Source organism: Sorex araneus, chromosome 3 (assembly GCF_027595985.1).
Source record: "Sorex araneus isolate mSorAra2 chromosome 3, mSorAra2.pri, whole genome shotgun sequence".
Lineage (NCBI taxonomy): Eukaryota > Metazoa > Chordata > Mammalia > Eulipotyphla > Soricidae > Sorex > Sorex araneus.
Window position 1 is genome coordinate 228,887,928 of NC_073304.1, and position 16,841 is coordinate 228,904,768.

Here is a 16,841-nt window from a genome sequence, read left to right on the forward strand (position 1 = left end):
GCCGCAGAGCACGCGCAGTCCAGTCACTTGGGTCTCTGAATAAAACACGGGCGCGTGAAGGCTGGGATTGTTGCTCACTTCCGTGACAGATCCCGGGTCACTCTCGGATCCCTTAGCCCGTGTCTGACACGCGCTGCTGTGCTCTCCTGCTTGTCCCACCACCATCGACCAAATAGTGAATTGGAAACAGGAACTCATATATGCCCGTGCAAATTTTCTGCTTCCTACATTCATCCGGATTTGGGAACATGCAGAAAACAGGCAGTGCGTTGCTGTCTGACGTTGGGGGTTGGAGGGGGTAATTGGTTTCTTTGTAAAGTGGGCAGTTGCACCTTTTCTGCTGGGAGAGATTTGGGGTGATGGATTGAACACTTGTAAGCTAATCTGGGTTTACCTCTCACCTGCTGTGCTATTTTAGGTGTGGCATTACTTGAGTAATTAACGTTGACTGCTGGTGTTCATTTGGTTGTTGTGTAATGTTTGAGTTGTGGGGATTTCAAGATGCCCTCTAGCACATTCTCATGGAGTAGAACTTTCCACATGGTGTGTGTTCAGGAGGACTTAGGAGTGTTATGAAATGTTCTTAATGGCCCCTGTTTGGATTGCAGGGGAATTGAAACTATATTTGGGAAGTATGTCTCAATTGGAAAACTATATTCCTTTTTTATTTTTAACAATTGAGGTCACTTTTTGAGAATCAAAAAAGAAAAACCATGGGAAGTTCCTAGTTCTGTCAAGAGATGAGCTGTATGTGCTGTTGGGGTTATAAATGATCGAGGCTTCAGAAAAGTCTCTTAGGGCTGGAGTGACAGTGCAGCAGGGGTGGCACTTGGGTTGCTCGCAGCCAAGCCAGGTTCAATCTCCAGCATCCCGTATGGTCCACTGAGCACTGCCAGATGTAAGTCCTGAGTGCAGAGCCAAGAGTAACCCCTGAGCACCGCCAGGTGTGGCCCCAAACCCAAAAAATTTAAACAATAAAGGTATTTTAAGGACTTTCTCAGGGCTCAAATACTAAGCTTTTTAGGGGCTGGAGTGATAGCACAGCGGGTAGGGCGTTTGCCTTGCACGCAGCCAGCCTGGGTTCGATTCCCAGCATCCCATATGGTCCCCTGAGCGCCACCAGGAGTAATTTCTGAGTGCAGAGCCAGGACTGACCCCTGAGCATCGCTGGGTGTGACCCAAAAAGCAAAAAAAAAAAAAACAAAAACCCTAAGCTTTTTAGTGTTATTATGAAAACTGAAACGAAAACTGAAAAGTAGGTATTATTTTGTTTCTGGTTTTTTTTTTTCCCCTTGCGGGGGGGGGGGCGGGATTGAGGGAATTACAGCCTCTAGAATCCAAAATAACTTTTTAAGGTTGGAATTCTGATGTTCATTTTAGCAGCCACCCAGTTTGTCTCTATGCCCATCCCCAAGGCATCCTTCTAGACGTTTCCCTTTGGGTTTAGATCTATGTTGGATATTGAGATACGCCTTTCTGTACTTCCTGTACACTGCTATATCCTGTTCGTTTCATTGGAACACGAGCATTTCCTGGGGGAGGTGATTTTTCTCAGAGCACAGGTGAGGCGTTTTTCTAGGAATGGGTGGCCATTGTCGCTGCAGTGAGAGGTGCTTTTCCTCTGTATAAACACACACGCTCACACCTATCTTACAAGTCTAGGTGATGGTGTGAGATGATAACAAAGTAGGGAACACATCTTAACCATATTACCGCTCTAGCAAACAAGCTTCTTTTATGTCAGAGCTAGCCTGTCGCTGTATTACTAGACTCTTTTCTCGCATTGAAATTCGTGTTCCATTCGAGTGGGGGCCTCGTGGCCCCCGGGGCTGTACTCAGCAGTCCTCAGGGGACCGTGTGGTACTGGGGACTGAGCGGGGCAGCCGCACGCGAGGCATGTGCCTTCACTCTCGACCGTCTCTGTCCCCTGTGTGTCAGCAGAAATGCTGAAATCTCTGTGTGTGGCTTCTGGGTCTTTATTCCGGGGGCGGGAGGGCCGGGCTGAGGAAGTCTTCTTCCTCAAGGCTCCGGTCCCGGGGCCGTGGGGGCCCCTCAAGGCGAGAGAGTTCTGTGTGCTGCTCAGACTCGGCGATGCTGAGGTGGGGGAGCAACCCTGTCAGCCCCCTCCCTGCCCAGGAAGAGGGGCCAGGGCCATCACACAGCACGCGCCCACCCGGCACCCTCAGGAACCCAGCCGCAGAGAAGGGGTTCTTGGGGCTGGAGCGATAGCACAGCAGGGAGGGCGTTTGCCTTGCACGCGGTCGACCCGGGTTCGATTCCCAGCATCCCATATGGTCCCCTGAGCACCACCAGGAGTGATTCCTGAGTGCAGAGCCAGGAGTAACCCCTGAGCATCGCTGGGTGTGACCCAAAAAGCAAAAAAAAAAAGGGATTCTTGTTTCCCTCAAAGGAAAGAAGGGTGTGTAGTTCTTACATAGGGATGCCAGGAGTAATTGATACTTGGAGATAATTGCGTTGAGCAGTGCTCAGGTACATAGGCATACATATAAGATACATATGTGTCTCTAAAGGCTTACTGGACATGTGACTAAATCTTTCCTTATTCAAATGCTGTCCCCTTTTTGCGACTTTTCTATAGAATTAATTACGAAACGACATCGTATACTTTGTGTTATGTGGAAGGTGGGGTTTGGTGGGACTACAGCAATACTCGGAACACTGAGATCGTTAACCATTAACACGCCGACGCCGGTTCTGCCATTGTGCTGATGTGGCCGCATGCAGGTATGAGCCACCCATCGTACCGGGTGGCACCAACATGTTACATGATCCCTGTTGCATATTTCTGTTATAAATTAATGGGGAAGCTTTAAAAATTGTATGTGTGGAAGGACTGTTGGCAGGATAATATTGTTAACGGTTTTCTTCCCAAACTCTATTTCTAATGTTGTGTAGCAGCTCGTCTTGGCGATATATATGCAAGAAGGAAAATGGAAGTTGGTTGTTGAAGTTAAGCAAAGGTAACACCTTTCAAAAACCCGCAGCTATTCGTGTACCGCCTTTAGTCTGGAAAGCAGTTAGTTAGCTTGAGGCGCCATGGAGGTAGCCCAGTGGGCTGGAGTCTGGAGACCTCAGGCTGGATGCTGGGGGCCCTGTGGTGGCCTCGGTGTCCCCCGACTCTGCTGTCCCTGAGCACATTGCCTGGGAGATGCCCCGGCACCAAAAAAGGAAAAATCATTTTGAACAATGGCTTAAAATGTTGAGTGGTTTATAAGACTGTCACTGGCTTTGGCCCTTTGAGACATTTCAAGTGATGCGCATAGAAAAATCATGCAGTTAAAACTACATTTAGTTGGAGTCCATTTTAATTTTTGGCTTATCTACACAACAAAACAAAATTGCTTTCATTCCTTTGGCTCTAAGAAATAGAGTTGGTGTCTTTCTCTTCCCGAGCCAGAAGGAAAAGCAGGAGTGAATGTGTTTTACGTACTCTTGAATGAAAGATGGCCGCATTCCCCACTGCCCATTCTAGAGACATGTGCCATGTGTCACATCAACACTTGGTAATTCTCTCCCCCCACCCCAGAGGAAAATGAGCGGAGCAAGAAGGGGGTAGGATGAAGGGCGGCAGGGCAGGTCACCTCTAAGAGAAAGAAGAAGTGGGCCGTGTGTCGGGCAGAGAGGGCCCTGTCAGTGCCGGGACGGGCCTACAAGTCTCCGAGCCGGCAGCGGAAGGGGGTTCCTCCCTTGTGTGTGATGCTGCCTCCTTCTTGGAAGTGAAAGCCCAGGGTGGGAGAGACGGGCACCCGGTATACAAGTGGCATTCTTCAGCCAGAATGGTGCCGCGGTCCTTTCCCAGACTTGTAAATAGCAGGGTTTAATATGCATGGGGAATCGCGTAAACTCCTTCAGCCCGTCCAGCTCAGCTGTTGGAGAACACAAGACATCTCTTCTGTAGCTTCCTTGTGCTTCTCCGGGAAATGTTTTGCTGTCTATAGAGCATGGCCTGCTTTCTCGGTATTTTAAAAAAAGCAAAAGATACTAACTTAGAAGTAAGCTGTCATTTGCAGAATCACACTTTATAATTGTATTTCAAAAGAAAGTTGAAATGCTGTTAATTACTCCTTAATTTTCTTGTTGATACAGATTTCCTCTAGATTTTGGTATTTAATAGTATGTTTACTTTCGCAAAAACAATTTTAGATACTGCTAGTCTCTTTTTTTTTTTTTTTTGGTTTTTGGGTCACACCCGGCGATGCACAGGGGTTACTCCTGGCTCTGCACTCAGGAATTACCCCTGGCAGTGCTCAGGGGACCATATGGGATGCTGAGAATCGAACCCGGGTCGGCCGCGTGCAAGGCAAACGCCCTACCCGCTGTGCTATTGCTCCAGCCCCTTCCTGGGGTTATTTTTGACAGTGAAGTGACGCCTTTTACAGATGCACTTTTCCTTTTGGGGGGAAGGGTTGGGGCCACGCTTAACTTCTCACTGGGCTGAAGTCACTCCTGCAGTGCTCGGGGGACCGTGTGCGTGTCAGGGATCAAACTGGGTTGGCCGCTTGTTAAAACAAGCACCTCCCCCCCCACACTTTCCTGCCCAGCCCTCTGTTTACAGATGGACTGAGTTTACCTGCAGCTGAATGCTAGACACTTTCTGAGATTAAGAAATAATCGCTCTTTTAGTAACACAGAATCCTGATATATTTGATATATACCTTGATGCATATTTTTAAATTTGATTAAATTTTATTTGCTTTTTTATTCCCAAACTGTTATTTTTACTTGATTACTACAAAAAAAAGGTGTTTCTTACTAAGCACTTTGAATTACTTTATTTGCCAATCGTATAAAGTCCACGTTATCTGTTGAAGCAAAGAATTTTTAAGTTTGAGATTGTAAATTCCTAATGGTTCTATTGCCAAAAATACAAGTAGCAGTACTAGTAACTTCGCTATTTACAATGGGAGTACCAGGGTGTTTGATTGTTAACTACACACATCCGGTAGTTATCTTAAAAGACTCAGGTAGACGTTTAAAAATAGGTCCTTGGTATAGGAGAAGGCAACTAACTACATCTGTAATCAGGTATGTCTGAGTTCTGATTTGCTGGTTCAATAACAGAACAGGTTTTTTTTGTGGGTTGATTTTCTGCTGGTTTAGGGGCAACCCCCGAAGGTGAGGCCTGAACCCAGGACTCCTATATACAAAGCAGGGACACGAGCCTTTTGAGCCACCGCCCAGATCCCTGCTGAATCTGTTTTTAAAAAGAGAACAGGCACACTATTGTTAAAAAAAACTTAATTTGCCCGTATGTTGCTATTGAGGTGTCAGAGGAAGGCCCAGTGATTTTTCTTGTGCTATCTAGTCATACGTAATGTCTCCTGAAACCTCTTTCTGCAGAAAGAGAAAAATAGTTGTTTCTAATCTTGTTTCTTAATTCTCTTCATTTTACAAGATCTTGGAAAGCGCTGCCGTCCGGCTGCTCTGGTGTAATCGATTGATTCCGCAGCCGTGTGATGGGGACTGTCTCTTACAAGCATGTCACCCCGTTCTGACGGTGCCAGAGCTTGCTAGAAAAGTCATACTCTCTCTGCAGAGGGCCGCCATCATGTCGGTTAGACTGGCTGTGCCGGAAAAGCCAGGGTATTCTTGACGGGAGAGAACATGAATCTCCACAACGTTTTTATTGACTAGATTAAAACTAGAACTGCGTATGACACTCTGGGGTGGAGATCTCCTAATGAGAAGAATGGAGTCCTTTTGGAGGGGAACACGTTTTACTCAGGTGGGGTGCCAACATTTACTGTCCCCGACCAGAATCTGTCGCAACTGTTAATTCGTTAGCTGTCTCTCTGTAGTAAGGTTTGACGCGTTTCATCCTGAGAACGTTTGGCAAAGAGTTACTGCCAGATAGACATATAGTTTATTTGAACAGGGTCATTGCTTAGTAGATGTTTGTGGAATTACTACTCTTCAGTCCGCTGCGGTGTTTGCATGGCAGGTTAATCATTTCCAGCCGGGGCTCAGGGACACTCCCCGGGGCGCTGTGAAATGGGTTTTGAAATATGGAAATTTCCTTTGCCTTGGGATTTAGTGGTGAAAGATGTTGTTGGGGCTGGTGTCTGGTTTTGGAAATAGATACCTGTCACCCATCTGTTTGAGGAAGGGAGGCTTCATTTTTTTTTGGTGGGGCGGGACGGGGGAGAGGGAAGGTGGTGGCCAAGGGGCAGCCACACCTGGCTGTGCTCAGGACTTTATCCCGTGTGCAGACAGAGATCACTCTGACGGGGACCGTACCGGGCCCAGCCACACGCTTTCCTTCCCCACTGTACTGTAAATCCAGTCAGGCCTCACTTGTTTGCACTTTTGGGTTTTTGTTTGCTTGTTTGTTTTTTTCTTTGCATTTTGTGTCACGCCTGGCAATGCTCAGAGGTTACTCCTGGCTCTGCACTCAGGAATTACTCCTGGCGGTGCTCGGGGGACCATGTGGCATGCCGGGGATCGAACCCAGGTCGGCTGCATGCAAGGCAAACGCTCTACCCGCTGTACTATCGCTCTAGCCCACTTGTTTACACTTTTGACAGCAAATTGAATAAAGGCGGTTCAACGTTGGCTTGTGACTCAAGTAAGCTTTGGTTGTGGGGTTAGCTTAACCGAAGTATACGTTTTGTCAAAACTGGTTTTTGCCTTCTCGCTTTGGTATTAGCTAATAATAATTAGCTATCTTAATAAAGATAGAGCAATCATAGCTTCACTGAAACTCATTTTCAGAGCCACTATTAGAGTCCTGTATTAGCAGTCGAAGATAGTGTTTGAAAAAACTATCCGTGTTACTCGTTAGTACAAAAAAGCAAGAACTTCTCCTGTCAAACTTTTAAACTGGGCCGAGGTAGCCTGTGCAGCTTGCTGACAGAAATTGAGGGTCCTGGTGGTGGGCAGGTCCAGGAGCGAGTCAGATTCAGCGCTGACACTGCTGGCTTGGGACTGTTCCCGCAGGCGCGTGAGGCCTGTCAGAACCGCTTCCCCGTCCGTGCTCCGTGCGTTGAACTCAGCCAAGTGGCTGAACATATTTGTACCGTCATCCACTGCAGAACACGTAGCAGGTTCCTGCTGGAGCGGAACTGACCGCGTGTTTTCTCGGCTGCTGTGAACGTGCTCTCGTGGGCAGTTCTTGCACACCACCGCCCCACACAGGCCAGTTCTCTGGTCCCTTGGCCTGCACGGCCGGGCCAGCCGAGCGCTGAGTGGTCGTTCTCTCTTGGCTGGCAGATACAAACCCACTTTGAAACTTACTTTGCCCGTCCCGTGTTCACTTTTTTTTTTTTTTTAATCTTGGTGAAAAAAATTCTGCCAAGATCAGCGTTTTTCCTCTTGGAACGTTTGTGAAGGGGAATCCTTCCGAAGAGCTGCGGCTGCCGGCGCCGGCCTACGAGAGCCAGGCCAGCTCCCATGGCCGTGCGTGGTAAGCTCGGTCTGAGTCCGTGCCCAGGATCCTGCCCGGTCCAGTGTGCCGTCAAAGCGTGCCCGTGAGAGCCTCTTCTCCTTTTTGGTTCTGGTTTCCTGGTATGACAGTGCCCGTGACGCGGCCAGCTCTTCAGGGTACACCCTGTTGGTGTGGTTTGTGCTGCGGGCAGCGGCGCCGAGAGGAGGCACCGGCGCTGCATCGTGGTCTGATGCACTCCTCTCACGGACACCGGTGCTCTGTTCTGAGGTGTCCCAAGGTACCAGCAGGGACGGCACAGTGGGCTGGGTCCGCCGGCAGCCTGAGCTGAAGGAACGACAGGACTAGGCAGTGGCTGTCCAGCAGCCTTCCCTCCGGTCCCTTCTCACGCCACGGCTGTCTTGTGCCTGCAGTGCCGTGGTCAGAAAGGTTTTGCTTTGGGGTTGGTTGGTTTTGGCCACCCCCGGTGGTGCTTGGAGAGTCCCCCCAGCCCTGTGTCGTGGGGCAGCTCCGTATGGGCCTAGGAATCCGACCAGGGCCTTTCCGCATGCAAGTCGGACATCGTAAGCCCTGTATTATCTCTCTGGCCCTTAAAAGTTGTTGGTGCTTGGTACCAGATTACTTCCTTATATACATATATATATATGTATATATATATGCATGTATATTCTAGATACATACTCTAGGCGGTAGCTTGTGGTTACTGATACATGCCTCTAAGGCAGAAATTTGAATCTCATCTTTACAGACGCTAAGATCAGAATTTGATGTTAAAGTCTCTGCTGTGTATCTATGTTATATGAGAGGGTTGCCCCGTTCCTGTTAACACGGAGCTGTCACCATTTTATATTTTGAGTAATCGTCTTTAAACAAGCAGAGAATTTCTTGTTCTGTATTCTTTAGCTGTCTAAATTCAGTTCCACATCCTTTTGAAGTACTATGTTCTAAGTCCTGTCCTTTTTTTTTTTTTTTTAATACTTTAGCTGTGCAGAAAAAGAAGTATTAAATCTCTCACTTGTTCAGTAACTGGGCAAAAAATTGCCAAGTCTCCCTAAATTACACATTTGTGTAGTGGAAATTATTTTCTACTCTGTGTTCTCAACTTTTTGTTACCTTTAAAATTAGTGTCCTTTTCTGTTGTCTTTAAATTATGCCCTTGACCCTTTTTTATTTTTATTTTTATTTTTTTTGCTTTTTGGGTCACACCCGTCGATGCACAGGGGTTACTCCTGGCTCTGCACTCAGGAATTACCCCTGGCGGTGCTCAGGGGACCATATGGAATGCTGGGAATCGAACCTGGGTCAGCTGCATGCAAGGCAAACGCCCTACCCACTGTGCTATTGCTCCAGCCCCTTTTGACCCATTTTTACTTGCAAGCAAAAGAGAAATCTTCATAACACAGGATTCTTGTTAATGGAGCCAACATGGGGCCACTCTCAGTTTAGATACCATTTTGTAAAACAGAAAAATCTAGTTAAGGGAACGGAGAATTTTTAAATTCAGGGGACACTGAAAAACTCATGAATGTCATCTGTCATCACACATTTTATTCTTTAGTTAATCTCACCAGTGTTCATCAGCTTTGTCAGCAGTGAGGCTGATCTTGTTTGGAATCCAGCCAACTGGCTCTTGTGTCCTTGTTTAGATGGAACCTAAATATTCACGGGTAGACTTCTCCCAAGTTCCATACTGTGTTATAATTGTCAGGCTTACACAAAAATTCAGAAACTCATCCTAGAGTTGTAAACGGGGCTGGGGGAGGGGGAGAGGGGGGAATGAGAGGTAGAATAAGTTGTCTTAGATTTATATATTTATTTATTTATTTATTTATTTATTTATTTATTTATTTATTTATTTTCTTTTTGGGTCACACCCGGCGATGCTCAGGGGTTACTCCTGGCTTTGCACTCAGGAATTACTTCCTGGCGGTGCTCGGGGGACCATATGGGATGCTGGGAATCGAACCCGGGTCGGCTGCGTGCAAGGCAAACAAACGCCCTACCCTCTGTGCTATCACTCCAGCCCCATAAATTTAATCAACCCTAAGTGTGAAATGGCTTTACTTTGGAATTTTACTTAAAATTATCTTCAGTAACATAAAAAGTTACAATGGGCCCGTAAGAGACTAGGCATTGTAGTAGTGTATCTTGAATGAGTCACAGCAAAGTGAACCGTGGATTAATAGACACATAGTGTATGAGGAAAGGAGAACTTGAAATCAGCCATACAAACGAAATGGTTGCCACGGGAATAGCTGTGGGGATTGTCCATTGAACCATGGGACTTCCTTATTTAACAGAGGGTTAACTTGAGATCTGAAAACATTTAGAGACTTGCCAGAATCCGCTGATGTTTGAAAAGGACTAGAATCCACATCTCCTGAACAGTTCATCTCCGACAACAAGAAGCCTTTTGATCCTTCTGAACTGTTGGGGGAATTTCCCAGGAATTCATACTTGGGTCTCCGACTACTTTGCTGGGAAGTCGAAGAGAAGCTGATTGCTGGCCGTGAGCTGGGTCTGAAGCGACACGGACGGACACTCGTGCACGGGACAGTGCCCGGGAGCCCTGGGCCTTGCTCTCAGACGCCGCTGCTCTGTGTCCTGCGCAGTGAAGTTACAGCACACATTTTATATTTCCTTTTTTTCGTTTGTTTAAATGTCGGAGTACTGCTGTTTATTCAACCCTTGATTAAGCTGATTGAACTGGGCATGACCTCCGCCATTTTATATTTCTTAATTTGGAGCATTTTTGAGATTGTAGAAAGGGTTTCTCTTTTGTTTTCTTTCTAGTTAAAACTCTAAAGTTGCCGTGTGAAATTCTCACTCAATTACCTAATTCAGTGATGCAGCCATACTTTCTTTTTTTTTTTCCTTTTTGGGTCACACCCGGCGATGCACAGGGCTTACTCCTGGCTCTGCACTCAGGAATTACCCCTGGCTGTGCTCAGGGGACCATATGGGATGCTGGGAATAGAACCCGGGTCAGCCGCATGCAAGGCAAACGCCCTACCCACTGTACTATTGCTCCAGCCCCGCAGCCATACTTTCATATAGCATGCTTGATAGCATGCATTTGTCTGTGCATTTGTGTGTTTAAAATTGTTCCAGAGTAACTTAATTGGGAGAAATCTGATCTCTTAATAGTATGAGGCTTTAGTTGATAACCACATACATTAACTATTATTCAGTATTGTCTCCCCTTCTCAGTGTTGGTTTTCTTTTTCTTTTTTTTCCTTTTTACTAAGGGAGGGATCTGTAGTATCCTGTTTGATACAAGATGGCAAGTTAACATAGCTCTGACTGGTTGGGGGATTATCTTAAACCAAATACATATTCCAAGGGGATAAAAGGTACGACCCCAAAAATAAATAAATAAATAAATAAATAAATAAATAAATAAATGGTTTATACTCCCTGAATAGATACTGGGTGATAGAGAAGATAAAGAGCGACAGCTGGAGCAATAGCACAGCAGGTAGGGCGTTTGCTTTGCCGACCGGGTTCGATTCCTCTGCCCCTCTCAGAGAGCCTGGCAAGCTATCCGTGGCGTATTCGATATGCCAAGAACAGTAACAGCTAGTCTCACAATGGAGACGTTACTGGTGCCCGCTCGAGCAAATCGGTGAGCAGCGGGATGACAGTGACTATAGTGATGCTCCGTGAATAGATGCCGGGTGGCAGAGGAGATAAAGAATAGGGCACTTTATTAGGGCTTACACTCATTTGAATGTGTGGAAGTGAGTTACAAGTATCTTCACTCCAGCTCGGTGGCGTCGGGTGCGAGTAGGACTGCACAAACCGTGCTTCATCAATGCACGAGGCCTACTTCATCCTAAGTAGAAATAAGCAGCCCCGAGCTGCGGTGCGGGGACTCGCAGGTGGCAGTGCCAGGGCCAGTACTCCGGGCAAGTACTCGGCCTCCTGGACCACATCCCTGAGCCCTGAGTCTTTGTGCTGCAGGTAGGGGCGGGGGGTGGCGTGCTGTCCTAGATCATGTATTTTTCTTAGGGCATCTGAGCTTCCGCTGACCGGTTGGCCCCTAAGTTAAGGTGAAAAGCAGTCCCGATTTCGTGTGGGGCGTGCCCGTCCTCCCTGGGAAGAGCGCGCCCGTGCTGAGGCCTTCCGCCGCGGGCCGTCCCGCCACCACCCTGCTGAGCCTCGCAGAACTTGCACCCTGTTTCCCCAGCGAAGTGTTTGCAAGACGCTTTCATGATCTTGGCTTCGTTTGTCTCCGTCCTGGTTTCGGTATTAGTAAGCCCAGGGCTGTAGCTGCTGTGGGTAGGAGAACACGAGAACCCTTGCAGCAGCAAATGGGTGGCACCTCAGCTGTCCTGATCGTCTTCGTCTCTTCGCCTCTGTGACTCTGCCGAGACCCCCACAGGCATAGCAAACAAACCCCCAGAGCTGTGTATCCTGGCGCTCACTTCTAAATGAGTAAAATTGTATTAAAAGGAGGAAATCAGTCAACTCGCCAGCCATCAAGCAGTGGGTTTATTTAGTCATCTAGATATAACTACTGGTAATACGACCAGTGAAATTCACTCAAGTGGAGAATTCAGAGCGCGAACGTTGTCTGCTACTTCATGTAAAGTGCATGAAATAATGAGAAGGAAAGGTCCTCGGATATTCGCTCTGGTTATCCGTGAATGGGAGAGCTCATGACTGTCTCCTGTTTCTCCTTTGTATCTGTTTCTGACAGTGAATTTATGTTCATTCTAAAACGAGAGGAAAAAGTAAATGGTGCATGCAGTATCGCCAGGAGAAACTGCCTCTCTGGGGCTGGAGGGCGCTCACACAACAGGCCGAGCACAGGCTTCGTGTGCAGGAGACTCGGGCCTGATCCCCAGCCCCTCTGGTGCCCTGAGCACTGCGGGGAGCACCCTCAGCAGAACGGGGAGCAGTTGCCCAGCATCCCTGTTTGACCCCCAAAACAGAAAAGACTAAAGGAGGTGTTACATTTCACTTAATGTATTCCACATTATAAAAGTTTTTAATACGTACATTACTTGAAAGGCTCACGGTTTGACTGTACGCAGAGTAACTGAGTGTCATATTTGTGCACAAGACTTACGTAGAACTGCAGCATGAGTCAGAGTTATCGATGCTGACCTGAGCGCTAGCTCTAGCGGAGAGAGGCACGGCAGTGTGGCTCAGGGGCCACTCCCGTCCCTGCTTTGGGCCTCACCGAGAGCCGACCACAGGCGGGGAAGCTCCTTAACGCCTGTGCGTCTCTTTCCAGGGCAGAATTGTATTTTTAACTGCTTTACATCTGCAGTCTTAGTACGAATAATTCTGTAAGTAAATACTGGTGTTCTTTAAAGATTCATCTCAGATACCCTTTTTGGCTGAGAGCTGTTATCCATCAGAACACAAAGAGTATCATTTCTTCATGAAGATGAACACCCTGGGGTGGATCAGGGGTACAGCTGGTCGGGCTTAGATGCAGCAGGCTGGGGTTTGATCCCCGATACCCCAGGGGGTCCCCGAAGCCCTATCAGGAATAAGCTCTAAGGACTGCTGGGCGTGGTCCAAAAAACAAAAAGTGAAATTCAGAATACCCAGATTGGACCAGGTAATCTCTTCGTTAGCCCCAGATGAATTCCTGGATGACTTTTCTTTTCCCCTCTCTTAAGAACCGTCTTTGATCCCTAAACATGATACCAGTTTTCCAAGTCCAGGAAAACAGGCCATTTTGAGTCCCCCCTTCAGTGCCCCCCCGCCCCTGACCTCCCCGGGAGACTGGGGGATCACCGGCTCTTTGTCGGGGGCCCCGGGAACCTTTTCCCTCTTTCTGACGAAGCACGGGCTCTTCTCCCCGATGATCCGGAGTGCCGGGGGCTGGACACCCGCCCCTGCTCCAACGCCCCACACCCGCCCTCTAGCAGCATGGCGGGGCTCAGGGAGAGTGCTTGGTGGACAGCTCGGGCCGTGCGCTGAGCTTCCCGGCCTGTTGTGGGGGAGGAACAAAGACTGGGGACACGTGATGCTTCTCAGTGACTCGACACAGTTAACCCATCACACAGAGGAAATTAGCGTTTGTAGCCGTTGGTCAAATGCGGGCTCCAGGGTTTAAAGCAGACATACAAGAAGGCCTGGGTTTTAATGCACATGTGACTCCGCCTGGCCTGGTGAGCCAGTGGCTTCCCCAGTGCTCCCGGCAGCGGGGAGAGTCCCCGTGCAGGTTTCTTCATGTTGTGCAATGGCCCTGTGAGTCGTTGGGAAGCCCGGGTCACTCCGTTAACCTGGGTTCCGGAGCAGCGGTCCTCAGCCTCCTTTTTTTTTTTTTCCTTTTTGGGTCACACCCAGCGAGGCTCAGGGGTCACTCCTGGCTCTGCACTCAGGAATTATCTCTGGCCGTGCTCAGGGGACCATATGGGATGCTGGGAATCGAACCCGGGTCGGCCACGTGCAAGGCAAACGCCCTACCCGCTGTGCTATCGCTCCAGCCCCTCTCAGCCTCCTTCTGACCCCGGCTCCCTTCCAGCCTTTTTCCTTCCCTGTGCCTGCCCCCTTCTCCCCTTCAGCCCGTGGAGTGCTCCCCCCACCCACCCGCAGTCACTGCAGTTCCTACGCATGCCCCTTGGCATATTCTGGGGGCCTGTGTCGGCCAGGTGGCAGTTGAGAAACGAAGGTTGTGGATGATCAGCCCTGATGTTGCACAATTGAGGGCCGTGACCGAGTCGCCTTGTCCCTCAGCCCGAACCCGGCCTCTCTCCCACACGCGGCAAGTGCTCCCAGGCCAGCCCGGCCCGGCCCGGACCAGTGAGTCTTCGTGTAACGAGGGGTATGGCCTCTGTCCCACGGTGGACTAGCTTTTGGAAAGCCACCTCTTAGGGGGTAGCAGGAGAAGCAAGCTGACGATGATCTGAAACGCTTCCCCAGGCTAGCGGGAGAGCCCAGGGATCCAGGGAGGTCGCTTTGCCCGAGCAGGCCCGAGTTTGGCCCTGGACCCAGACGCACCTGGTCCCTGGCGCTCTCCCCGTCCCCAGCTGTGGCCTTGCTGCCCGCCGGAGTTCCCGCCCGTGACCGAGCGGCCGGCATCGGCAGCCCCTTGTCTTGCGCGGAGGGCTGGAGCTGGGCGTGATTCATTGGGGATGTTTTAGCAGGAACAAATTTCCCGTAAGTTTGCCGCTGTTCTCTACTGCAGCAAAGGCTGATAGCCGGGGCGCACGGAAACAAAAGCCCTTTGAGAAACCCAAGAATCTCAGGGTGAGCAATGGAAACCCGAGAGCCAGAGTCGGGGCGCTGCTGCTTCCAGACCTCGTGACTCCAGGCGCCCCAGAAATCACCTGAAGTGCCGGAACCTTGGGTGGCGGGAGCAGAAACACCCCCGGGAAGGGGGAAGCTGCCCCGGCCACGAGACTTGGGCCCCTCCTCTCCCCAGAGGGCCCAGTTCTCCCGCTGTGGGATTTGTGCCGGCAGCCAGAGCTGGGGAGTCTCGGGGGGGGGGGCGGTGGGGGTGGGAACTGCGGGGCGAGGCCTGCTGGGTCTTGCTCGGCCTCCCCGCCCGGCTGGCTGCTGTCCCTGGAGCTGCCCGGCATTGAACAAACAGAACGACGTGGGCAAAAGTGATGCCCCGTTCTAACTGTAGGCTTCAGTGGATCTGAAAAGTTGGCCCTTCTTATTCATGCCTTCTCCGTGTCTCTGTCACAAAGCATGCTTGCATTTAGTCTCCGCCAAATAGAGGCTCGTCGAGGGTGCTCCCTCTTCTGAGACTTTTTTTATGGGGGGGTCATATCCGGCGCTGTTCAAGGGTGGACTCCTGGTGCTGTGCTCAGGGGTCACCCCTGGCGGGGCCTCAGGGGACCCTAGGGGGTGCCGGGAATCGAACCTGGGTTGGCTGTGTCCAGGGCGAGTGCCCTCCCCGCTGTGCTGCTGCTCCGGCCCCCTCTGAGACAGTTTGAGAAGAGCCAGGCCGAGCACTTTGGGGCAGAAACGGACATTTCGTGTTGTAGTGGGTCCTGCCGCCCCGCCTGCAGTGGGTGACTAAACAGACTGTGTTTGGGTTACGTGCACAGCCAGACGGCGCAGTGTAAACTGTTGTGACCAACTGCCATTTCTAAGCCCTAATAACTATATATTTTCTTTTTTTGTTTTTAGGGTGAATCTGTAAAATATTTCCTGGATAACTTGGATAAACTTGGAGAACAAGTAAGTTTTTTTTTTTTAACTAAGGTTTGTTTATTTACTGTTTAAAAGCAGTAGTCAGGATATCAGTGCTGGAAAACTTTTTTTTCTTTTTTTTAATTATGTGTTAAGGTATTGGCTTCTTCCTATTTCCCAGAATTTGGATTCTTCCTGCTTTGTTTTAGAGGAATAAAGTGGAGAGTAAATTCTTAGCTAAGGAAAGGGAAAGATTTTTCACTTTTCCAAGGTGCAGATCCATTTCTAGTTTTTATTTGGAATGTTTCTTTCTCCGCTGCCGTCCTCTCCTGCCCATTCCTGGAAGAATGAATGCCTTCTGCGCTGTAAAGTAGCTTAGAGGAAGATGCGTACATTGGAAAAGGAGATTGCACACGACTTACTCTACTTCGGTATCTTTTTCTTTTCTTCTTTTTTTTTAAATAAGCAGAAGCAAAAAAAGCAGAAAAAATCAAAACTTTCCAGCAGATTTCTTCTGTAGTTGGGGTGCCCGTTGCTCTAGCGGGCAGGAGGGCTGAGGGGAAGGCCGCAGAGAGACGCTGTCCGCGCTGCGGGATCAGGAGCTGCCCGTGCCTGAGTTGATTTGTGCCCCCGCGCCCGCCCGGCCGTGCCCCGCGCCCTCACACCGCAGTAGGGCAGCTTCGGCTTCTTCTGTTAGACACACAGGCAGGTGCCGCTGGGAGGAAGGTCTCCGCTGCTTGCCTAGAGAGTGTTGGTAGGACAGCAGGTGGGCCGTTTGCTTTGCACGCGGCCGCCCGGGCTTCGATCCCCAGCATCCCACATGGTCCCCCGCGTACGGAGCCAGGAGTAACTCCTGAGCATCTCTGGGTGGGGCCAAAAAAGGAAAAAGAAATGTTAAGTTTGCATGGACCCATGGGTGATTTGCTATCAGCTGAACTTAGTATCCCTTCACTTCCCTCCCCTTCAGCAAATTTCTGTTACAGATATTAATGTATCCTGTGTGTTACTGAGGTCTGTAACTTTAAAACTAACAGAAGGGAAAGCAAAATGAAACTGTTGGAAGTAGGAAAATAACATCTCCTATCTCAGACAGAGGGAAAAAATACCTTATTTTCTTGCAGGATCGTTTTTGTATTTTCTCCATAATTTGGTCTACTTCATTCTGCAGTTAGGCCCACCGGGTTTCTCCTGCTTGTTACCTAGGCAAGAATTCCAGAGATGCCGTACCAGCGCACGCGTGTGTGTGTGTGTGTGTGTGTGTGTGTGTGTGTGTGTGTGTGTGTGTGTGTGTGTGTACCACACCCAAGGGTGCTCGGGGCTTGCTGCTGGTGGT

The 16,841-nt window shown here is 49.3% G+C and overlaps 1 protein-coding gene across 1 annotated transcript in view; it reads left to right on the plus strand.

Annotated features, from left to right (window-relative positions):
* Positions 1-16,841, plus strand: part of GNA13 (G protein subunit alpha 13) — a 43,486-nt gene that overhangs the window by 17,315 nt on the left and 9,330 nt on the right. The window contains exon 3 of the mRNA XM_055131365.1: positions 15,506-15,556. Coding sequence (XP_054987340.1) covers positions 15,506-15,556 — 51 coding nt within the window. The remainder of the gene's footprint in view (positions 1-15,505; positions 15,557-16,841) is intronic.